Source organism: Calonectris borealis, chromosome 28, assembly GCF_964195595.1.
Source record: "Calonectris borealis chromosome 28, bCalBor7.hap1.2, whole genome shotgun sequence".
NCBI lineage: Eukaryota > Metazoa > Chordata > Aves > Procellariiformes > Procellariidae > Calonectris > Calonectris borealis.
Genome location: NC_134339.1, coordinates 1,620,559 through 1,645,592, shown reverse-complemented (window position 1 = coordinate 1,645,592; position 25,034 = coordinate 1,620,559). Strand labels below are relative to the sequence as shown.

Here is a 25,034-nt window from a genome sequence, read left to right as displayed (position 1 = left end):
CCGCCGCCGCCCGCCAATCCCGGCGCCGCACTGCGCTGACGTCTGCGCCTGCCCACCCAATGGGCTGCGCGGAACCCGGCCGGCGTCGCAACGCGACCTCGCTGGCAACAGCCGCTGGCCAATAGTGCCCCAGCAGGGCGGCCGCGGCCCGCCCCCGTCGCCTCAGGCCCCGTTGCCTCAGGGTCTCCCCAGCAGCGCGGGGCGAGCGGCCCGGTCAGGTCCGGCCGCGCCCCCTCGCCCCCGCCCGAGGCTTCGGGAGGCCGGGGGGGCGCGAGCGGGGAGGCGACCCGGCGGTGCCTCCTCCCCTCTGGCCGCAGCTGGAAGGGCCCCTCCCCAGAGAGGATCCGGCGCGGCCTCGGAGCTCCCCCCGCCGCAGCGCTGTGCCTCAGGTCCTGGCCGGCCTCACACCCGCCTTACTCGGAGTAGTTGTTTCTGGAGCAGCAGACAACCGAACCCCAGACTGCGCTCCTCCGTCCCGCCCTGGAGGACCACCGGGGCCGCGCGCTGGCTCCCCAGCTCGCTGCCAGGCCGGGTGCGAGAGGGCACCGGGAACGCTCCGAAGGCTCACGCAGCGTCCGGAAGCGATGGGAAGAGCCCTCCCCAGAACATCTGCTCCCGGGTGTAGTGGATACCGAGGGTAATTAACTCCTGGCTCTGGAGTGCCACTCCCCGCAGGGGCACAGCCCCGAGCATGCACACCTTGGCCATGGGGTACCCACGCTAGTATCAACACGGCGCTTGGGCAAGGCACCAGGTCCAAAATTGTGTTTGGAACAGAACTTCACACACACGGTATGATTTGGCAATCTTTATATCCACAATACATCATAACCATGCACAAAAATCAAGTGATGTGTATATTTACAAAGTGAATTGCACTTAACACAGGAACGAGGAATAAAAAGTAAATGAAAGGAACCTCCCTTCTGGGTTGCATAAAGGTCCAGTGCTATTTATAGCCTACAAAGCCTGACAGACAACACTACCGTGCATTATCTGACCAGTTTAAAACAAGAATTACTGTTACTTATTGAAACAGTGCAGCCCTGGAGATACTAATTTCATGGAAACATTCCATTAATCAGCACTCAAACTGTATTATGACTCTATTAGGGCAAGTCAAGAGAATCCAACCTCAGCCCTGACTCACTGTATTTTACCTGAAGGACAGTTAGTCTTCACCTCTAATTGCCTGATTTTTCTTTTCTTATTTGAAATTCAGGCCCTGACCTTTAATACTTTTTTCCTAGCTTTTTATGAAGGAAAAAGGCCTCCCTATGTGACTGAGTCACTTCATTAGAATCTTTTTTCTTCTACAGAGTCCAGAACCTCTAAGCAAGTTCTTCCTTCAGGCTTAGAAGGGAAATGATCACCAAGCACAGGTAAGACTCAACCATTGACAGCCCACAAACAGATCACATCCACAACTTCTGGAACAGTACAGCATGCAGGAATCAAAGCATCGGGAAGCGAAAATACCTACTGTACATTTTTCCAAGTGGCTTTTGGTAAGTGACCTACTCAAACAAAAGGCACAGACCAATCCTTACTATCCTGGCATGTCCAGCTGGGAGAGCTCACTCCTGTTCACACAAGAATACCCCGTTATCAGCCTTTCCACACACTGTGGGATCATTACAAGTGATCTAACAGAACAGCACCCAAATGGGGGGATCTCTAGGATGCAGCAGTCTTTCTACTGCTTCTAACCTGCTAGAAGTGCCGAGAAGCAGCCACAGGGGGAAGAAGGGATCATAGTGCCTTTTCCTTCTACCAAATTTTGATGGTCTCCGCAGCACACAAAAATCTTTTTAAGAAAGTAGTGAGCAGTCACTCATCAACTGGATTTTTACATTTATACAAGTACAGAGCTTTAAAACCTTCCTATGAACCAAACTTTCTTGTCCTGTGCAGGCTACAGACAAACTCTCGGTGGATATCCCGTAACTCACCTAGTCTGTAGGCATCTGACTCAATAGGAAGAAAAGAAGTTATATTGAGGCGATCTACCCAATGAATTTATTTTACCAATTACCTGTCTGTGTGCTCACCACCAAACCACTTTTATGTGTGAATTTTGGCCTTTACTCTCCCCATAATTAATAGGGTAGTTAGCAGAAAAGACTCCTGTCTAATTCTGCATTGGAGGACCTGTTCTAAATATCAGCAGGAGCCTTCAACTGAGGTTTGTATTACTGACACTGGGTGGTAAGCACTCAGTGCTTTTTAGTGTTATTTTTCAAGTGTTAAATGAAAGTCATCCTCAACATCCAAGTAAAGCAAATATAGCACATGTTCCTTCTTTCACAGGCAGCTTTCCTGTCTTCAGGAGTTTTACATAAGCCAAATTCTGCCCTCAAACCTTTTACAGCAGATGGAAGAGAGCTGGAACCTTTTCTATTTTCCTGACAGTAATACTGAGAGACACAGAGCCAGTGAAGTTGCAGTATGAAGCAGTCCAGGTGAGGTTATATTTAACTGTTATTTTCACATCAGGAAAGCATGGTTAAGGAGTCTGGCCTATTGGAGAGCTGCTTTGAATGTCAGACAGCTCTTCAACAGTTCAAGCTTCCTCAGGATTCCTCCAAGTCTTCCCTTCTGCAATTTCAGTAGCCATCACCAACAGTGGGTTGGGTTGTAGCTATAGTTTCCGAGGAACACCCAATGCTTTCAGCAGGGTACTCAAGATCAAAAGCATTTTCCCCTGTCTATGGAAGGGGAAGATGGTTTTACCAAGCAGAACTGGTCCACTGTCCTTCTTCTATTAGCACTAACGGCCCTGTGCTTAGTCTAGGCAAGAGCGTCTCAAACCCACAGAAGGGCTGCATCTCTAACTGCCTGAAGAGCAGCACAGCAATCTGGGAGTCAATACCTAGTCTAATAAACTGAGTGACCACAGCAGATAAAACCGTCGCTTAGTTTACAGTGCTCACATAAGCTATGTGTGTGCACATGTGCTTCCCACATCTCGGGTATACCAAACAGTCCTGCGGCAAAAGGCAGTAGGCCTTTCCACATCACACAACAGGCCTCAAAAACAACCCAACGCCCCTGGAGTGAACAGTATGGGTCCAAGATCCACCTGCTCCAAGGGGGCTTTGATCAACGCACAATAAAGTTGTATAAGGTCTCTTAAATACGCATATAATTTAACAGCTCTTAAGCTCTACACACGAACCTTTTGTTAGGACTCTGAGGCAAAGTTTAGAGCCTTCCACAAAATCAAAGACTAAAGAAAATCTCTTGAGAGACAATGAAGTGACTAAGACTGCTGCTCAGCTTCTTATACCAGGCCAGATTGAATCTAGAAACTTCATGTTAAGAACAGGATTTGCAGAGTAAACACGTTAATACATCACTCTGAACTAGTAAGTCTTCTTAACAGCATGGTTCTTCCTCATTCTATTCAACTCATTTCTTTATAAAAAGTTTTGTTCAAAATTAAGGAGCCCAGCTCCACTAGTGTCCACCTGTTCTTGAATGAAATATTTTCAGTATCTCAGAGTTTTCCATTCTCTCTGATGGTGTGCTCATCTGACAGCCTTCTAAATACTGACTGCACATCACATTCTGGTCCAGGATCACCAAAAAGGAGTCTTCTCCAGTTCCCACTGGCTGCACCTTCTCTCAGCAGGATGCTATTAAATACCAAGTGTTGAAAGTGCTTCCCGAACTGGGACACCCTTAGGACAGAGCACCGTGATGCCTAAAGAAATTCATATCCTCATTCAGTGGAATTAGGCTGCAAGCATGCACCCCTTCACCTTGAATGTATCCTCTAAACAAAGTTGAAAAGTGGAAGTGCTAGGTACCACGTGCACCCTTTGCTGTGAACTATAGCCCTCTAGGTCCATACAGTACAAAATTAAAGGCATTGGTCTGGAAATCTTATAAAAGAAAAGCCAGCAGAGTTAACCGCCCTTAATTTTATTACATAACCAGACAGAACAGTTGAGACTGGAATGTCAGATTTCCCCTTCAAGCACAATTCAGTTTCGTATTTGCTTTGTATCAGAAAAGAAAAATCAACTCACTAATATGCAGGCAGGATTCATCAAGTGAGGTACAGTCTCAGAATACAGAGCAAAAATTCACTGCAAATTGCTTCGCTAGCCTTCAGAGAGCAGCAGATGGTCTCCAACTCTTCCTTTAGATAGTTTCACCCAGTATTTGCCTCATCATAACATTCAATGTATACCAGAGGGGATGCAAGTGTGTAAGAGCTAGTGAATGACAAAAAGCCATCATAGAAGATTTTCACAAGCTAACAAGAGACTGACTACACAAAGTTGTGATAACATTCTTCCCATTCAGCAAAACAAAGTATTATAGTAGTTAGCCCTGCTGATGACAAATCTTGTTACATCAGGTGAAGTACAATCATTTGAGAATTACAGTCTGCAATTCAGTAAAACAGAGTAAGAGGAAAACAACAGGTTAGTAGTTATTATGTGAAATCTTAATATTATGCATTTTAGTAGAGGTCAAGAAGATTATGCACAAGGTCAACAGTGAAAGATCATGAAGAGAAAGTTCAAGATGCTATGGTTCTGCAGAAGTTTTACAAAATGTATAAAGTATTGTGTTTCTCTACAACAACCAAAACCCTTACAAGTGCAGGTATATACATGACATGAAAATATTGCTTCACTCACTCAAACCAGGGGTAGGAGAGATCTAGAGAAAAAGCAGCATGCAAAAAAATCCTGGTACTAGAGAAGATCTGCTTTCAGACACTGATCTACAGTACAAAATAAGCCTACTTGTACAGGTTGCAAAAGGTTTCTGAAATCAATAAGCTGGCACTTACTGTAAAATAATGTTAACTGATTAACATAAGCCATGAATAAATATTAAGCCACTTCATAAAGCCTGCACAAGCAGCACAGGCATTCATGGTGGCAGAGAAAGCAATGCAGACATACTTCATTGTTCCCAAATAAGAATAGAGAAAGATTTCCCAAGCAGGAAACAGTAAACTACACAGCCAGACTAACTGTATTAGGGGTAATTACATAATAAGTAACGTTATTTTCAACAGCTTTCTTATGTGTGTGCAGCCACTAAAAACCTCACTGTGAGACTTTATCAGGACAGAAAACAGAGCATTTGGTAGGATAGCTATTTTCTTTTAATTTCTCCCCCATGTTTACAGAAACACAAGAAAAAAAAATCTGACTATGGGAGGAAAAAACCTTGTCACCTAAATGTAGTTATTTCTTTAACTGTTATAGTCAAGTCCCTATGGTTTCTCTCCCACAAAAAAAAAACCCAAAACCATCTGAGGACAGTGTTTCATGGATAATATCCAGCAGCAGATGTTCCAACACAAACATGTCTATCAGATCAGTGCCTATATTTCAAGCCCAAAAGTAACCACATTGAAGGAGATTTCAGAGGCAGGGGAATGTTAGCCCTACAATTAAAGCTCTAAGATGAAAGGGGGGACTTGGGAATGGGGTAAAGGAGGGAAGAGGGAGTCACTGAATCACAGGAGATAAGAAGTGCACACAAGTTTCTAAATGAAGCACAGACGAAGTGAAGGGCACAAGAGTCATCTACAGGAGGTCACAGGTTCTGACAGCACTGGAGTTTGTTGGATTTCTGTCCGTCGGTGGTTGGTGGGACACTGATGTCTACTACATTGTTGCCGGGAGACTCATCGTGTGCAGACCGATCTGCAATCTGCTTCTGCGAAACAATGCGGTAGATTTCTGAAATGAGAACAGACCTGTTAGAGCCCAGAAAAACACAGCACATGCACATGTCAGAGCAAGCTGAGATGCTAGAACCCAAGAATAAGAAGATTTTAACTTGAGAGCTGTGAAAGGGAATCTAGTCTGACCAGCTGTGGCATGCAACATCTGGCTGGCTTTCCAGCTCTGTCTGGAAAAGTTATTAAGACAAGATTCCTTACTGTCTTCCACAACATGCTTCCTATCACATTCTTTTTCAATGACTCCATGAACATGGGTATTATTAAAAGACCTTTTAAATGAGAAAGGAGCAGGAATGCTAATTTCTAAAATAGGAAATCATGTTATTTTTGATGGGCAACATAATCTAGAAACATCAATCAACAGGATGCTTGCAAAACATCATTGCGCAGCAGCAATGACGGCTATCTATTTCACACTTTAGCTTCTGGCAAGCCGCTACTATCAAATGACAGAAATGCCTACTCCTCTCTGCAACAAATCAGTTTTCCCACCTATGACAGTAAAAAGCCACATGGTTTCATAAAGCCCCATATTGATCCAAAAATGCTTTCATGACAGAATTAATTTATTTGACTCAAATTAATTTATGCCTGAAAGCACACAAATCCACAAAGCTGTAACTGCTGAAGAGAGACTGCCAGGTTAAAAGCTTTCAAAAACAAACCATTTCAACTGCATAGCTGGTAGAAATAATTTAAGTTGAAAGGTTTTTAAATTACTTATTTCACTGACTATAAGCCCTTGTTCCAACTTCCCTCCATTGTGAGACAGGAAAAGGGCAAGTACCTCCCTGGAAGTCTGCAGTAAATATCATGGTCACATTCCTACAGCCACAACCTCAAAACAGCAACACCCAAAGTCTTTAGTAAGGATTAAAAATCATGGTGGACTATGTGGGTTTTGTTTATGTTTTGTTTTTTTTTTTTAAAAAGAAGCTGCACATATTTACATTGTTTAAACCAGAAGCCTTTAACCCAAGACTGATCTCCTTGCCATTGGCTACCTTCAGCTCTTTTTGCTGAAAGGGATGAGGAGAGCTGTACAGAGATTGTCACATCCCTCTTCTTTCATGCTCAGTGGTCTATTTTAATACTAGCTGTTCAGAGTCATTGCCAAGCCCTCTTTTCTTTGGGGTAGCATCTGTTTGGGTTTTTTTGTTGTTGTTGTTCCCCCTGCCCCCAGTCTTTAGTGATCCCTCAAACTGGTGGCCAGTAAGGAGACTCCTGTTCTGCTGCTCCCACCATCTTCCCTCCTCCAAGTCCCCCATGGTTGCTCCCAACTCACTGCTCTACACAGCACATTTTCCCACGTTTCTTCTCCTCCCTTAGAAGGATGATTCTCCCTCAGGTAATCACTTTAGGAATAGCCTTTTCAGGACTACTGAGTCTTACTAGCCACATCCCCGCTGTACCTGAAGTGGACTATCTCAACACTTTTGGGAGCCCAGGATGCTGCTAAGAGATAGTGTTTTGAGTTCAGTTTGCCCAGGACTGACCTCAGCTCGAGTTCTGGCTCCCTAAGTACCTTATCTGTTACAGCAGACCATACTGGGGCTCTCTCCTAGAGCAACCTTAGGCCATCTTCTCTATCCAGGGTCAGTCTCATGACAACACTGCAAGGGAAGACAGGATGGATGGCGACTGCTGAACTATGCTCAGGGCACTAAAACCATGGATACCACCTCAAAGTGCAAGGCAAGTTGCCTCAGATCCAGCCAAGTGTCACAGATAAGCAGTGAATCTGCTATAAGGCTGCCCTGCGCAAGAGACAGTCCCAGCTCAGGCACCCAGCGGTCTTCTCTACGGCTTTGTCTCAACAGTAATATTCTCCAGTTACTTCACCAGTAGCTCTAATAACTCAATGCAAATCTTGCTGGACAGCAAATATAACCCATTCCTAGTCTGTCAGGCTTTTTACTTACAGGAGCAGCTTGACTATCCTTTTTCTCCTGCCTGCCTCTTCTTGGTCATCTTCCTCTAACAGCAACACATTTCTGGTACCAACAGAGTTGGCCAGCACCAGACCTAGTGATCCCAACACTTCTTACTGCTTCCCTGCACACCTCTGCAAAAGAAACCTAAAGAGCCTGCCTTACAGAATTCACCATATTAAAACTCAGCTTTTTTCCTAGTAATAGGCTCTCATTCGTACATAATCAAGAAACAATAATACAAAGCCAATTCTTTGGTCAGCATCCAATAAGCAACATACACCAGACACTTCCTGGTAGAACTAGAACAGGTATCAAGTAGATAATCAAGTAGAACCAGAACAAAGGCTCATTCTCATTTAACTGAAATCAATACCTGGTCACAATAAAGCTCAGAAAATGCTCATTTTGAGAGATTGTGGGACATGTAAATCAGGCACAACTTCATAAAACAGTGTATAGGGGTGAGACTATAGAGACAGTTTATCAGTCTAGAATTCAGCTATGATAAGCAATAGTCAGGAGTTGGATCTTGCCAACTCTTCATGTTCATGGTATGGATCTTAAAGAGCTTTTCAAGAGACTGACAAATTATATGGCGCCCTCCCCTCCTGAGGACAAGATTCAGATCTCATGGGGCAGCCAGAGGTAGAACCATAATCCAATACCTGTTTGATAGCCCTCTTCCTATTTAGATATAATTTTTAAGGGTTCTTTGCCAATTACCAATTACTTCATTTTAGGAATGGAAGACTGTGCTTTGGAACATCAACTTCCCTGTTGCCTCAAACAGTATTTTGAGATATAAGTACTGCAGAACACGGAGTGGAAGGCAGAGTCTGTGGAAGCAGAGATGCTCAAGTTTATCAGAGTCTGTTAGCGCCAATTCAGCAGTCCTGCAGGCCCATGCTGGTTTCCTTCAGACACCCCTGGATGTGACAGCACGATGCTTCCCAGGACTCTGCTTCTGAGGATCAGCTCAGGCACAGAGCTACCCAAACGCAGAGTCACCTCAGACTGGTGCCAGAATAATACATCCTCTGGAACACGAAGTGCTAAAACGTACAGTGCTGACACACTCATACAAACTAAAGTCTAACTAAAATTACAGTAAGATTAGGCCAAACTCCAAGTTTGGAAAAAGCTACCCACCCCAGCTGAAGTAACAATACAGACGTAAGCAACGCTTATTTTAAGCATCTCTCTTGCTCTGTGTGCTTCCCACTTCTACTGCCTCTAGGCTACATATCTCCCAGAACATATCCTCACCACTTCAACCCTGTCCTTCCTCCTTCTCCTACCTCATGACCATACACCTCGCACCAACCTCACTTCGAAGGAAATCAGCAAGTTTCCCATGTGCTACATTTCGCCTCGAACAGAGCTGCACTCTTCCAGAGGCCAAATGAGCGCTCAGCTCAAATTTGCAAAACACCAGCTGGAAATCCCTGTGAACCTACTAACAAAAGTGCTTTGGCCATGGCTTAGCACAGTAAGGAGGACTTGCGGGTGTACCAGTAATAAAGCTTTACTGGTGAATCCTAGGCCTCATGTGCAGTAGGGTGCTCCCTTACTCCAGGGCCAAGAAAATACATGCAGGCAACAGCTCCATGTTAAGGAATGGAAATTCTAAGCCCCGGTCTGAAAGAGGAAAAAAGCAAGCAGTAGAGTACTACTACCTGGAATACCTCTGATACTACACGCAGTGGACCTACTGCATTCCCACACATACAGCAAGTCTGAAGCTGCAACTGCACACTGGGCACTCAGTAGCCACATCTACAGCAGTTATACTTGCTGAGGAACAGTCTTGGGCAGTGGAAATCATAAGACCTGGCCTCAGTTTGGCCTGTGACCACTATCACGTTCTCAGACAATCCCTGGGACTCTTCAGGGACATTCCCAGAAGGCAGCCTGCATGCAGCTATGCTGTTGGTGCACAGTCACCTACAAGCCTTGCCATCAGCTGAGAACAAGAGTTGGGTAGTCTGGACAAAAATATCATGTACCAATCTGCTTTGGTGCAAGAGAACAGACTGGAACATTTAACTTCCTAGCATGGCTGTGGCTTCACTGCCTAGATTTTGTGCAGGCACAGAACTACTAGTGCCTTTACAACAGTGCTATTGCAATAGCTTGAATTTATGGAACATCAGGAGACTAGAAATCTCCAGATTCTTGGGCAGAAAGGTATGTGTGGGGTGGGAGGCAGAACACAAAGGTAAGATTAGAAGGCTTGCAAACCAACCATCATTCCCAAGATTCATTTCCAAAACATTCTAGATAACTGCAAAACATGCCCATGAAGAAGATCCACTACCTCAGGAGGTCCTCTGAATCCGTAACAAACCATACCTGTAAGGATGTTCTTGAAGGCTTCTTCTACATTTGTTGAATCCAGAGCAGAAGTTTCAATAAAAGATAAGTTATTTTTTTCTGTAATAAATAACAATTGGTTCAGTTAAAAACTTTAATGGCACTTTATTTCACCTTTACTTTGAGGTTTTCACCTTTATTTTTAGGCCAAATCAGCTGGGGCACAGTCTTTTTTATCTTTTTTCCTGTTACACTAGGAACAACTTGGTGCACCATTTATTTAGCTGCTAGCTTTTCAGCAGCGTCACCTTTGACCGCTGCCTTTCCAAAGAGTGAGAACATTTTCCTCACTGCAGCCCTTGTTCAGTCAAGCAATACAATATTCTTCTCATTTGGCTACAGATCACTTCTAGCAGTACCTTGAGCAAGAGCACAGGCAAAAGCATGTGAGCTGCAACAGGAGTCACAATCCTCCTCTGCAACCCCAAAAAGATAAACAGTCCTACACTTTCCTAATCAGACCCCACCTCCAAATTACAATAAAACCCCTAATAATACAGTCTATTTTTTTCTTTCCTCTTACAATGCAAATGATATATATTTTTTTATCAAAAAAAAAAATTGTGATTAACACCCAAACATCACACCTAGAATGGTACTGTACCACCTGCCCAGAAATAGGCAACTTTCAGCCATAGAGCTTCAACGGCAACACCTGTACCATCACTGCTGTTTAAAACAGCCTTAGTAGGAAGTCAGAGGCAAAAAATAAGATGTTGAACAAAGTGACCGAAGAAATGCACTATCTAGGGTGCCTAACTTGTTTTGCTTCTCTTATATAGACTTCACTTCTCATTCATCTGAAAATTTAAAGTGGTTTTACTAACCACAGGGTACTTGCTTACTAGCAAACTTCAGAAAACATGTTTAAGCAAGCCCTAGTAATATTCCTAGAAGGATTTTAAAGGCTATACATTTGAATTCCACCTCTAAGCTTGATAGCCACACAAAAGTAAGCTGAATATCCCTAGGCCTATACGGGCAAAAGAATATTTGACCAGTGCTCTGCAAGATAAGGGAGAGAGAGAAGAAATGCAGTGGCAGCAGCTCACATAACCCACTTGATTTCTCCCAACAATTGATAACCTCCAAGTCTGATGATCACTGCATTTAAATGAAACTAGATGACACTACTATATGCATCAGTGCTCTGGAGCAGAATCTACACCATCTAAGAGAAGGTTCAGTATTCATTTGCAGCTGTCCACATTGATACGTACCCAGTAGAACCAGGCCTCTAGGAAGGAAGGAAAGACATTTTGTGTTGTGATATTGTATATTTACATTGTGACATTTTCTCTTCTAAATGTTGCTTACTGTTTCTAGCCTTACTAGAGGAAGTGTTTAATCTTCAGCTATCAGGCAGCTCAAGGACAGTGTTTCAAAAACATGTACTACCACTAGATTAAAAAAAAAAAAAACACACCAAAAAAACCCAAAACAAAAACCACCAACCACACACGCTATTTAATAAGCCAAGATATTTTCATTTAAAAAAAAAATCTTAAATGCCTCTTTTAGGGTCAAAAATAAGACTTGAGGTGAAAGTTCAGTCCTGGACAACAATAGGGTGATTACAGCTTGCACCAACGTCAAGTTCAGAAAGCACCAACCCAGAACACACTGTCTACAAACCTGCAAAAGCCCGGGCCTCATCAGTGGGCACAGCTCTCAGATGGCGGAGGTCACTCTTGTTACCCACCAGCATGATGACAATATTGTTGTCTGCGTGATCTCTAAGCTCCTTTAGCCAGCGCTCCACATTCTCATAGGTGAGATGTTTGGCAATGTCATAGACAAGAAGAGCCCCAACAGCACCGCGGTAATATCTGAAACCATAAGGCATATTCCTTTACAGAGAGCTCTGTCCAAGTTATATCAACAAACCTGGTATCTGGCTCTTCTATACTGGTTACTACTAAAAAGTTAAAAACATTCCCCCTGCTTTGGAAAAAGTCGTGCTGATGCAAATGCTGTTGTTGGGGGTTTTTTAAGTCTAAAACCAAGTTCCAAATGCTGGGCTTTTTTAATGGCATTCCTAAAAAATTCCAATGTATGTAACAAAATGCTGAAGAGACTGCAGAAGCCATGACATTTTCAGTCTGCTAAAACAGTGTGCAAGAAAACTCACGATGCATTTCAGAATCTGTACTGCTAGAACGTTTTTGTGAAGTTATAACTTGTCTTTCTACTAGGAAAATAGTCCTTAGTAAAATGTCAGTATTTGTTGCTGATCTTTCAGATACCTCCTGTCCCTCTTAAAAATTAAAGAGGGGGACTCTGGCCTATATAGACACTTACCCACAAGCCCGTAATCCGAGAACAGAGCTTACTTCCTCAGTGCAGGTTTGGGCCCATTTAAACTCAAGCCAGGGGCTCAGGACAGCACAAGCCAATCTATATCAGTAATCCTATAACGTCCTTATCTCTTTTCCACACAATCCTACCATTTCTCCTCTGCTCCGCCAGCACCTCTCCAACATGTCGTTGAACCAATTCAGGGCACCAAGTCAGCAGAAAACATTCACTTTTTACTGTTGGTTGGCGTTCTGCTGGCTTAGCAAGCTGAACTGGCCTAGCGATGTGTCAAGCAAGAGCTCGTGCCAGCACAAAGGAGAGGCAGGATCACAGGACTACAGATGCACTGAATTCTCATCAGCCAAGTCTGTTTTGAACCAGATTCAGCCAGCAGTTTTTCTGCTAAGCTTTTAAAGCAGTAAGAACAATTTAAGGGTCACAAAAAAATTTCTGAAAAACACGCTAACTATTATGGAACAGGTGCAATTTGAAATTGCCACTTACATCTGCTGCTGCATTACTTTGGTTTTGCATTCCTTCCCTATAGATTATTCCCTTTGGGCTCCATGCTCTTCTGTTTTTCTCCCACCTATTTCACCTCAGTGAAAAAAAGTTCCCCTTACCTTGAGTTTAATACAAATGGCTCTATCTGTGCATGATTCAGAAACAGGTTTGTACCTTTAAAAACTGATTTACATATGTAACACTAAAGAATTTCAACTCACTGATCAGAATATGCCCTGGATAACTAGGCCTGCCAATAGGGTTTTCTTTTTTCCCCGCTCTAAAAGATACTTTTGCCTACTACCTGCATAGAAACAGATATACCCAGAGGTTACATCTCAGGACACTGTCTGCCTTAACAAGGTGCCGTATGTGAAAGCTTCTCAACACCACTGTTCTAAATAGGGATGCAGAGTCAGCATTATCACAGTTGCTTTCCTACTTACTGGTTATTCAGCATGCACTCTTGGACCCAATTTTCAGGGCTGTGACTAATTCAAAGTCATTGAGATTTCAAGGGAGCTTGTGGCTGCAGACTGTCCTAAAAATACCCTCCATCTCAAGATTCAGGGGGCAATGAAGACCAGAACCCACTGGCGTTATGGTAAGTTACCAGGCCTAGACCAAAACTCGATGCCGAACAGTACCCAGCTTCCATCAGAAATGACACTCATTCCACGTGATGAAGATAGCACATCCAGGGCAAAAAACCCAAATCACAAGACTCAAACAGAATTTCCCACACTTTTGATTTAACCTGTCATTTTTTTCTATAATAGTATCATTAGAGTCTAAAAATTACTTTCATTATATTAATCAAGGAACACAAAAGTATTTGCTATCGTATGAATTGGATCTACACTCAAGTCTGTCGCAATGATTTTGTCATGTGTCCCAAATATGTTTCATTAATTCTCTACCCATAAATTTATCTGTACTATCTCTGCTAGAATTCTACTGTTAGCCTGAGCAAAGACATAGTACTCACGCTGAGGTAATGGCACGGTATCGTTCCTGTCCCGCAGTATCCCAGATCTGTGCTTTTATCGTCTTCCCATCCACCTGGATGCTCCTGGTGGCAAATTCCACCCCAATGGTGCTCTTACTCTCCAGATTGAACTCATTGCGTGTGAAACGTGACAGAAGATTACTCTTCCCAACTCCAGAGTCTCCGATCAACACAACTGAAAGAAAAGACATTATTTTCAAAATTAATTCTTCGTACCAGAATTTACACAGTGCAGTGGTGCTACTTGGCTGCTACGTTGCCTTGCAGGCAGGACCCAGAGGAGTTGCACAGCCAGATAATCATAAGAGAAAGTTATGCTGACAACACCTCAGACTTCACTACTCACAGCTTGCTTCCCCAGCCCCAAAACAGCCCCAAGCCTTTTTGTTGCTAGCAGCTGCTCAGTTCCTCAGAGATGGAAATGAGAAATTGTTACAGCGACTGTCAACAGCTAAACATTGCTTTGGAGGCCCCAGGCCACCGCCAGTAATTAGAGGTAACTAGATGTCCCTTGCATACTCGACCTTTTGCAGAGGAAGGCTGCAACCCACATTTTAAGAAGCACTACAGTCAAGAACATGGCCACAGGCTACCTGTCTGCCTGACAAAAGCCTGTGTACAGTATAAGCGTACTCTATTTTTATTTTTAAAAAAATCCAACACAGTAAGAAAACAATTATTTGCAGTCCCTGTTGGGGTCATATAGGGTGATTTATTTCAATAATTCAATTCATAAATATGTTCACCACAAAAAGGGGAAAATAGGAGACATCTGATACTACAAACAAGATACAAAGCAAAGCAGAACTTCATCCAGCAAAACGAGTTCTAGTAGATTGCATGAGAAGTAAAAGAAGAGCTGAAAATCTCTGCCGCCACAGGAGGTGTTGCCATGTTAACAGAAAAATGTTAGTGCACATCTTTAGCACACAAAACCCAGCTTTACTGAAAGGAATTGTGAAAATAAAAGGTACATCTTGTAGCAGGAGTCTCCCCCTACTTTGGGGCTGAAGCTCTCCGCTGGTCCTGAGGCACACCTCTTTGCCACTCCTGCTCGAGCAGGCTGCTGCTTCACACCCAGCCGCACTAGACCAGGCTCCCCATGAGACCTTCTCATCAACAACTCCAAAGACAAGACTTGTCATACTAGGTTCTTTACTATGCAGCTAATGCAACTACACACATTTTCTTAAATCCCTGTATTACTGACTAGAGCAAGAAATAACTAAAGGGAAACAAGACTAAAAGCAATTAAGCCATGCTCCCTTAGTCTCAGCAACTACTGTATCACATATGACTTTGGTATCCAATCTAACAGTATCCTGGCTTGAGCAGAAGGAAAGGCAGTCTCGATGAGGTTTCTTCAACTTTGGAAATATTTCCTACTTCGGTTCAAAGTACAGATTTGTTGATCTCCTCATTCATACAATCTGTTTTTCCTATAGAAAAGCAGACATGGGCAGAAAACATTCCTGATCCCTCCACAACAGATTACAGAAGACTCTTCTTATTACTTCCAGAATGAGCTCACCAGCATTCTCCCAGGGCCAAGGATCGTACTCATCTTGTAGTGTTATTACAGCTTTTTTCTGCTCAGGCTATTGTTTCAGGCTACAGCTCTGGCAGCACACTGCTCCAGCTCGCATACCTCCCCACCCCTGCTAGCACATCCCCAAACTTCTGCTGTCGCCCTCTGTTACTCTGCTGCGACAGCTCCCGAGCTGCACGGGGAGATTGCTGAAATGCTCCGGATGCCCCCCCCAGCATTTCATCCGGCTGACAGCACAGATAGACGGACAATTGTGCTAGCACAGCTGAACAGTCAAAATACAACAGAGGCGGGAACGGGCAGCCAGTGGATTGTGGCAAGGTGCCACAACTCCCCACCCGGGATAGCTTAAATCAGCTCCTCGCAGTGCTCTGGCACTGGCAAACAGACTAAACCATTTTTTAGGGTATGAGAGCAGATATATAAAAAAGATTTTATTACGAGTTCTAACTCTAGGATTTTGTTAGCTTTATTTTCCAAACAGTTTTTCATCACTAATTCCACAGCGCATTCCAAGAACGGGCTGAAGGTCACCCATCTTGCACAGTGATCTGCTGGCTTGGAGTAGGCTGTACCCTACAGCAGAGCCCTGATCGTAACACGAAGGAGGTAAGAACATCCACCACACAAGCTAGACCAGCTTGGAAAAACCCTGAAGCTTCCAGCCATTTCCAAAGTCTTTACCTTACAGTCTCCAAGTGCTTCTTGTTAATACTTAATCTTGAGCATTAAACGAGCATTTTCACTTCCAGGAGAAAGATGCAAAGACTGGAGGCCCACATGCACACAGAACCCACAAACTTATTTTCTATGGGAACTGAGCAAGAAGATACCTTCAAAATTCTGGACTAAGTGATTAGATCTTGGCAAAGTTCCTAAATTTGGCAACAGGCCACCAGACAGCATTGCCTGTTCAAATGCAGAAGTCTCGACAGAGTAAAAAAGAAAGTTCCAAATCAGATCTAAGAGCCTGAATACTCCCTAAACACATCTCACCAGAATCGATGAAGTCACACTCTCTAAACAGCCTTTAGGGACACACTGGTAATGGAAAGATGCACTGGTTTTAACCTGGAGGCGACCTGAACCAATAACCAGCACCAATCATCATCAGATGGCTGTAAGTACACAAGCAAGCCACGCTTAGTGCCCCGTTTACGTCCTGAATCGTGGCACCGCTCCTTCAGTCTTTCCTGATTTTCTCTCCTCTCCACCACACAGTGCCAGTCTGCGGGTTACCATTCAGCACATTACCTGCCTGCCAATGACAAAGCATTCAGATTCCATGGAGTGACTACATCAACGGACATGGCAAGGGCTACCGATGTCGTCTATCTGGACCTCTGTAAGGCCTTTGACACGGTCCCCCACAACATCCTTCTCTCTCAACTGGAGAGGTATGGATTTGATGGGTGGACTGTCCGGTGGGTGAGGAATTGGTTGGATGGACGCATCCAGAGGGTAGTGGTCAATGGCTCAATGTCCAGATGGAGGTCAGTGACGAGTGGTGTCCCTCAGGGGTCCGTACTGGGACTGGTACTGTTTAATATCCTCATCAATGACACAGACAGTGGGATCGAGCGCACCCTCAGCAAGTTTGCAGATGACACCAAGCTGAGTGGTGCGGTTGACATGCCTGAGGGATGGGATGCCATCCAGAGGGACCTGGACAAGCTCGAGAAGTGGGCCCGTGTGAACCTCCTGAGGTTCAACAAGGCCAAGTGCAAGGTCCTGCACCTGGGTCGGGGCAACCCCCGGTATCAATACAGGCTGGGGGATGAAGGGATTGAGAGCAGCCCTGCTGAGAAGGACTTGGGGTACTGGTGGACGAAAAGCTGGACATGAGCCAGCAACGTGCGCTCACAGCCCAGAAGGCCAACCGTACCCTGGGCTGCATCACCAGCAGCGTGGCCAGCAGGTCGAGGGAGGGGATTCTGCCCCTCTGCTCTGCTCTGGTGAGACCCCCCCTGCAGTGCTGCGTCCAGCTCGGGGGTCCTCAGCACAAGACAGACATGGACCTGTTGGAGCGGGTCCAGAGGAGGCCACAAAAATGATCAGGGGGATGGAACACCTCTCCTATGAAGAAAGGCTGAGAGAGTTGGGGTTATTCAGCCTGGAGAAGAGAAGGCTTTGGGGAGACCTTATTGTGGCCTTTCAGTACTTAAAGGGGGCTTAGAAGAAAGGCGGCAAACTTTTTAGCAGGGCCTGTTGTGACAGGACAAGGGGGAATGGTTTTAAACTAAAAGAGGGTAGATTTAGACTAGATATAAGGAAGAAATTTTTTACAATGAGGGTGGTGAAACACTGGCACAGGTTGCCCAGAGAGGTGGTGGATGCCCCATCCCTGGAAACATTCAAGGTCAGGTTGGACGGGGCTCTGAGCAACCTGATCTGGTTGAAGATGTCCCTGCCCACGGCAGGGGGTTGGACTAGATGACCTTTAGAGGTCCCTTCCAACGCAAACTATTCTATGATTCTATCTCAGTCACCATCACTCTGCTTCCCGTGTCTTGTTAGGCCTCACAACACACAGACCTACAGCCGCCCGAGAAGAGCACAATCCCACTACCTGGACACCTGCTTCATACCTCGGGATCCTGATAGAAAGCAAGTGAAAGACAGAATTAAAAATCTAGGGCAATACACTGTTGGTAAGAAAAAGAAAAAAAAAAGATCAAGTTTATGATAGAATTTTAAATACACTAGTTTATTAATCTGGCAAAAAGAATATATTCTTTTGAACAATCAAGAAGATTAAGACCCTAGCAGAGACCACATAAGCAGAGTTCAATTATAAATATTAAGCACATAAGGTTGCCAGATACTGATGACTAATATGACACGCATTTGTTTTTAATAAGCACAGCCTTTGTTAGGCTTAAGCTCTAATCAGAGCAGTCTAAATTCCCACAAAGGTAAAAGAAAGCTCTTTTTTTCTACGGGTGTTTTTTCCTTCTTTTTTCATGAGCCAGCATACATCTGCACAACCTCAAATTTAATTTTTAAAATAAACACTGATAATAGCTAATCTTCTTGAGAGGAAAATTAATGTGCAGATCACATTTTAATAGGTACAAGGCTTCCAACATTTTAACAACTATTAAAAGATGATGGATTCAATTCCAGATCCAACCCATTCAAAACTCATCATGAGAAGTTCCTGCTTTTTAACCATCCCAGCTACAAAACTAATTGGGAACAGAGCCCCGAACCGCTGGCTTTGCTTGGGTTACATCACCGAAACACATCTACAACAAGATCCTCACAGCCTCATTATTCTGCGCAGCTCTGCATACAGAATTCAGCTTGTTCTCCCAAAGGTTGGCTCAGTCATTTTGTTAACAAACAACATTTTGTTGTGATCAATAAAATAAGCAGTCCTGACTGCCGGGATGCACACAGAAGAAAGGGAAATTGGGAATAAAGATAAAGAGGTGCTAGTCTGAGCAGCTTTGACTATAACCACACTCGCCATCCCCAATGCCACCAAACTTTAAATTAGTTTTCGCCTACTGTGTGCTAGACCTGATAAGCCAATAACGTTCATCTCTCCTGCAGCCCTATTGACATGGCCGGTCCTAAAGCACAAGCTGACGGACAGTGTGAGCGGTCCTTCTTTTGTGCGTGAGGGAACACCAAGAATAGCAAGCCAGCTACGCACAAACTGTTGCTACAAACTCCTTGGCCATTTTCACCCCTGAACAACTGTTTTATAGGCAGTATTTCACATGAAAGAGACTAACAATAAATGGAGCTCTTTGCCTTTTAAACGTGTCATCAAGCTGATTAATATAATCTACGCTAAATGACAGAAGTTCCTATACAAGCAGTTCCTCATCTTCCGCTATATAAAAAAGTGAAAATTGTGACTTTAAAGCAACACTGCATTCAACTGGAGTCATCCTAAATAATATTACAATGTAAGGATGCAAATTTCTTAAACAAGCGCAACTGTAAAAGCTAAAATCAGAGTCCAACCAAATTTCCTTTGGAAATAGGTGGTAGGGGAAATGGTCAAACCTTGAATTTAATAAAAATAATCTTTCCCAGACTGCAACCCTCCTCCACCATTATTTCTACCTCTGACCACTACATGTGCCTGATAGAAGAGAGTTCAAAAGCTGTCTACGTAGCTAAGAAGGGGCTAAACCAGAAGTCAATCAAACCCCTGGACATTATTTTTTTCATTATATCAATTCCCCTTGATATTTAATTCCATTATTGGACGGGGCAGACGGGAAAGGAAGGGATGTTGGTCCTACAGCGGTGACCTCATCCCACTTGGTCCCATTTATATTCATTATTTCTTGCCTAGTCCCAAAAAGCCTAGAAAGAAGGAAGGAAAAGATGAGTAGAAGGGAAGGATTTTTTTGTGGGTTTGTTTGTTTATTCAAGAAAAAAAACCAAACATCCACACAACTACCCCTACCCAAAGGACGCACAGAAAAGGACAATTCTCTCCCCCATGTTTCATTAAGTTAAGCACTACAAAGTATGCCAAGTTACTTTGCAGCATCAACACAACAGCATGGTTCCTGACCAAACAGCTTTAGGTTAAGTTTCACTCCACATAAAATTAAAAACACATTTCAAAGGGGCATAAGTATTTTTAAAGATGAATGCAGTTTTGCTTACCTAATTGACCATTCACAGAAAGAAAAAAAGAAATAAAACTTTTAGGCTTTCAAGTTCCTGGCTATTAAACCACTTGGGAAACAGACGGTGGAATGACTTCAGAAGGAAACTAGTTTAGACCCAGACAGTTCAGCGTATTTTTGGAGGCTAGTCTTCTGCTTCATAGGTAGAGAAGAAACAAAGATTTTTTCCCCCCTCTATCCTGAAGACTGTAAAACAAATACACCAGACACACCAAACAGGCAAATACATCCATAAAATATTTCCAACAGATGAGTAATTGCTCTTTCCTTTCATCAACAAGCAACTGTGGAATCACCCAAGGGGGCCAGGTACGTACAGCGTGCCCCAACGCCAAACTCTGGGAAATTTTCATGGCAGCAAGCGCACACCCGCACCCCTCCCAGACCACCTGAGCAGCCGCAGACGGCAGTGTTAACCTTGCCTTTTGTAAGGGTGAACTCTTTGGATGAATTAGGGGTTTCAGCCATGCTACCACAGGAGTCCAAGTGTAGAACAGGTTGGGAAACACGAAGGTGAATGTTTTACACCCATCTGTGCTATTCCTTAGGCCTCAAAGGCAGAGTTGTGGGACACTCCGGGGAAAAGGTGAGCCTGAACATCTTCACACACGCAGGACACCGACCTGCAGCAACCTTTACACATGTGGGACACCAACAACAATGAAAAACACCCGAGCCAGCACAAGAAGAGCAGCACTAAATCCACCCAGCAGTTATCTACTTTCTCACACAACCCCTGCACACAGCTGCTGGACAACCCAAAATGTCACGAGTATGGGGACAGAAGTGTTAAAATAAACCCAGGCAAAGCCAAATTAACACCATTAAGCTTCCTGGCTTCAGCTATTAGTGTTCAGTCAGCAGCCTGTGAAGCGTTCTCCATTGAAGCTGAAGTTTTCTCAGCTCCGGCCGACACCAGGGCTGATCTCTCGGGCAACCCACACCAACGGCACCACCGCCGGGCACAACCCCCGGCTCGAAGCCCACCGCCTCTCCAGCCCCCGGCGCAAGCCCTGAACCTCTCCCCACCCCAGACCCCCGGGGCCGCGCTCCCAGCGCGGCCACCGGGGACCACAGCCGCCCGGCTGCCAGCGCGCATCCCCCGCCGCGGCGGGGCGGGGAAGGCCCGCAGGGCTCCCCCGCTCTCTCCGCGCCGCTGCTCCCCCGCCGCAGCCCGGCAGCGAGCCCGGCGCCGGGCCCCGCCGCGGCGGGGGGCGGCGGGCGCTGCCCGCAAGGCCGCCCCGCGCACAAAGGCCGCAGCGGCCGCCCCGGCCCCGGGGCAGCGCGGCCTGGCGGGCAGGGCCCAGCGCCGCCGCGGGCCCGCCGAGGGGCGCGGCCGCCCCGGCGCGGCGCGGCGCGGCCCGCGGGCGGCGGCGGTACCTTTGAAGAGGTAGTCGTACTCGTCGTCGCGGGTGCCCATGGCGATGGCGGCGCCGACCCTCTGGCTGCCAGGACCGACCGCGGCCCAGCCGGGGGGGGGCCGCTCCCGCCGCCGCCTATCAGCGGCCGCCAGAGCCCGCAGGAGGCGGGCGGTGCGCCAGACCCATCAACGGCGCCCAATAGGCGACGGGCGCGCCTCTGACTGGCGGGCGACGCTGTCCAATCGAAGGAGGGCAGCTGGGGAGGGGCGGTGCTTGGGTGCCTGAGCCGGGACTCTGAGAGACGAGGCGGTGCCGGGGCCCGGGTTGGGGCGGAGCCTGGGGTGGGAGAGGCGGGGTTTGGTGGATGGGCGGGGGCTGGGGGCGGGGCCTCGGCGGGGTGCGCAGCGCCGAGCTCCGCCCGGCCGCGGGGCGCGGGGGGGATCGCGCCCGGGGCCGGGGCCCGGCCCAGCCCGGGCGTCAGCGCAGCACGGAAGCCAAGGAATAGAAGGCACGGGGCGGGGGGGGCGGTTCCCTAAAACCACCCCAAGCGGCGCTCAGCTGCAGTTCAAAGCCATCGCGCCCTGCACGCCCCTGCATTGCTTTTCAGGCTGTTCCCCGGGCTGGGACAGAGCCTGCCCCACACAGCGCTCAGGTCCCACTTTCCTGCACCAAATACCAGCTGAAAAAGCTGTTCTGGCAAAAAAAGTCCCGCACGGTGACACAACTTGTTCTAGGAAAACATTTCCCCTTTTTTTTTCCTAGCTTGAGGCAATTTCCTGACCGAATCAGCGATAACAGCAAAAGGCCATTTCGCCACTCAGGGAGCATGGGCAGCTGCGTTGGCTCTCAGCAGGTTGCCCTTCGCTTTCCTGATGGCAGAGCTGCGGCAATTCATCCTGCGAGCGCAGCCAAAGCTGCAGGGCCAGCCTTAAAGAGCTGCTTGGAAAGCCCGGGGATGTCCCCGCTGCGCTGGTGACCTCCCTTCCAGCATTCGCCCTACGCGACGTGCCCCCGCGCAGTGTGCACACCGGCGGTGTGTCTGCTGGTTTAACGCGTTTGATTTGTGGTGGTGACAAACCCTCACGAGGAAGGCGACGGCTCCCTCCCTTCTCTCTCTGTGATGTGCAGGGAAACTCGCTCTGCTCATTAAACGGATTTCTCGCTTTCCTGGGCTGTGTTCACCATGGCTCGTCTGCCCTACTTTCCCCAGAGGAGCCTTTAGCCAGCTAAAGGATTAGTGGGTCTCCAGTATCACACAGGAGCACGGCTGAGACAGTGCGGAGGAAAAAGATGGCTTTGGATTTATTTTTGCCAGCCTTGGGAGCTGCTCAGTGCGTGAGCGGCGTCAGGGAAGGGGGAGATGGTAGTTCAGACCCTCTGAGCTGTGGGGCGCTGAGCTGCCCTCGACTTCCCCCAGACACCTGAACACCCTGGGCAGGCGGGATCGTGGTTTCTAAGGGGTCTAATTTCCCAAAAAATAAATGCTAATAAATGTGTGGGAGCGTGTGAAGAGGCAGCACCCAGACTAACAGCTATCTATCGGCAAGGTTATCCCCCTCCTGCTCAATGAAAATCATTCTTTTTATGAACCAGGCTCTGAAAATGGGGTGAGAACAGAGCATGCTGCAAACACATTGCAATCCCACTGCCATGCTGGAAAACCGCATCGCAGCATCCCCATTGCATATCAGGCAAAAAAGGAGCTGGGAAGGAAAGCCAAAAATTCATAGAACCAGGGGTCTAGGGAAGATGCCAACTCCAACCTAGCAATGGGTCAGGCCAATTGCTCCTCTCTGACAGACAGCAATTGCTGAAGAAGCGGGCAGGAAATCTTTCTTTTCACCTTTTTGTTGCAGTTTTGGTGCTCAGCATGGGCATTGGACTTTTAAACCTTCCCATGCCAAAGGAAGTTTTAACAAGCAGGATCTGCAGGAAGGCGTCATCACTTTCTCCTGTTGATGCTGTTCGTACCCCTGCAGGACCACAGCAAACAGCCGAGTCCAGTAATGACTAGAGCACGCCCAGGGATGTCGAGCATCCAACCGATGAACAGTTAAATAGCATCAGGAGGAGCAAAGCTGGAACATGTTGGATGCAGAATCTCCTGGGAAGGCGAATTACCCCATGCTGAGTTTCCCACACCTGATAATGCCGCATCCAGTGAGTGGCTGGGTGAAAGCGGGGGAATCACTTTCTTCTTGTCTTCTTCCAGTGCCTGGGAATTGTTGCCATAAGTTTTAAAGAGCGATATACAACAGAGGTATCCTCATGAATGCCACCCATCTCCGAAATCCCCTGGGGTAGAGTTTTAACACGGGCTGCAGGGAGTGAAGATGATGACGTGGTGTTAGAGGAGGGATGCTGCCCCGGGGTGATGCGGAGTGAAGCGTGAGCCCGGAGTCCCCACGTTCTTCGCCCTCAGGAGTCCCCCAGGCTCGTGGTATGTTTTGCACTGGAGAATCAGTGTCAGTGTCACCAAAACCAGCCAGGTGTCACCAGTTGCTGATGGGGCAATGAGTTTGCAGACCCTTTCTGGAAATCTCGAACTGGTCGCGGGCCATCAAGCCTCAGGCAGCAGAGGTCCTACAAGCCCCAGATATTTTCTTAAGCTATGCTGGAGCACACACCCTTAAAAGCAGACAGGCCTATGGGATCTGCTTCTTTTTTTACATGATAAAAACTTGCTCAAAATGGTCACCCAAGGTGCTGCCTCTTGTCCTGGGTGCCTCAGCCCCTGCGGTGCCCCGGGGCGTAGCTGCCTGCCTGGGATGCTTGAGCCAGGAGGTCCCCTCCCCACCCCCTTAGCGAGATCTGGTCCTCTGGGTGTCTGTGAGCACCCTCAAGGGAGCCACCCCAGAATACTCTGCTTGGGAGGCATCCCTGGTAAGGGTGTAGGTGCTTGCAAAGCCGTGCCAGACACGTCCACGGGAAACTCGACTTGTGCTCGATGCTGCTGAGCCCCAGCAGAAGAGCTAATGTTACTGGGAGGACTGGGAGAGTCCTGATGCCCCAGTGTCTGCCAGGCACCCCGAGGCATTTGGAGCGAGGGACGGCTTTGAAAGCATGACTCTTGCTGGCGAGGCTGGTGGTCGGGGGCAGGGCTGGGGGGTGCCTGGGGTCTGTTGATGGGTGGAGAACTTATCTCTTGTTATTAATTTGCTGTTTCCTGGCTTTGCACCAGGTTTCAGATTCAAGCCGGGGTTTGCCAATTTGCCTTTTTTGTTTCGTTGCGGTGCTCTGCGACAGCCGCACTGGCGGTGGGAGGCTCAGGGCAATGCCTTTGGCTTTCTCCCTCCAGCGTCTCGGTGCCACCGGTGCAGGGGGCTCAGCCCGTCCACCCGAGCTGGTCCAGTTCTGTGTATGCACAAACACCTTCCCTTTTTGCCAAACTTTGCAAAGACCGATTTGGATTCTGCTGTTGTATAAAAAAGGGCTTGAGGCCCCACTGTCGGATCTCCCGGCGGTTGTTTCTGCCATTGAGACACAGGTTAGCTTTGGAGGGGGCTCTGTGCAACGGGTCAGGGCTCTCCTTGCTTTCTGGGGCCACCAAATGCAGCTGGGTCGGGATGTCGGTACCTAATGCGCAACATATTCTTGATCTAACGATGCTCTGAGAGAACCCCTGGGTC

The 25,034-nt window shown here is 46.7% G+C and overlaps 1 protein-coding gene and 1 long non-coding RNA gene across 3 annotated transcripts; one reads left to right on the top strand and one right to left on the bottom strand.

Annotated features, from left to right (window-relative positions):
- Positions 1 to 793: 793 nt before the first annotated feature.
- RAB11B (RAB11B, member RAS oncogene family) lies at positions 794 to 21,543 on the bottom strand. 2 transcript variants are annotated; one of them, XM_075175796.1, is made up of 6 exons: positions 21,425 to 21,533; positions 13,817 to 14,012; positions 11,662 to 11,855; positions 11,247 to 11,263; positions 10,006 to 10,086; positions 794 to 5,714 (listed from the first exon to the last, which is right to left on the bottom strand). In XM_075175796.1, exons 1-5 carry the CDS (start codon positions 21,462 to 21,464, stop codon positions 10,033 to 10,035), a joined length of 501 nt encoding a protein of 166 aa, XP_075031897.1. In that variant the 5' UTR covers positions 21,465 to 21,533; the 3' UTR covers positions 794 to 5,714; positions 10,006 to 10,032. The 2 variants fall into 2 exon arrangements, with proteins under 2 accessions (XP_075031897.1, XP_075031896.1); XM_075175795.1 differs by lacking the exon at positions 11,247 to 11,263 and having other exon boundaries at positions 21,425 to 21,543.
- Positions 8,398 to 16,795, top strand: LOC142094008 (uncharacterized). Its single transcript, XR_012677591.1, has 3 exons — positions 8,398 to 8,826; positions 13,312 to 15,995; positions 16,139 to 16,795. It is a non-coding gene; the product is annotated as an uncharacterized LOC142094008 (long non-coding RNA).
- Positions 21,544 to 25,034: the final 3,491 nt, after the last annotated feature.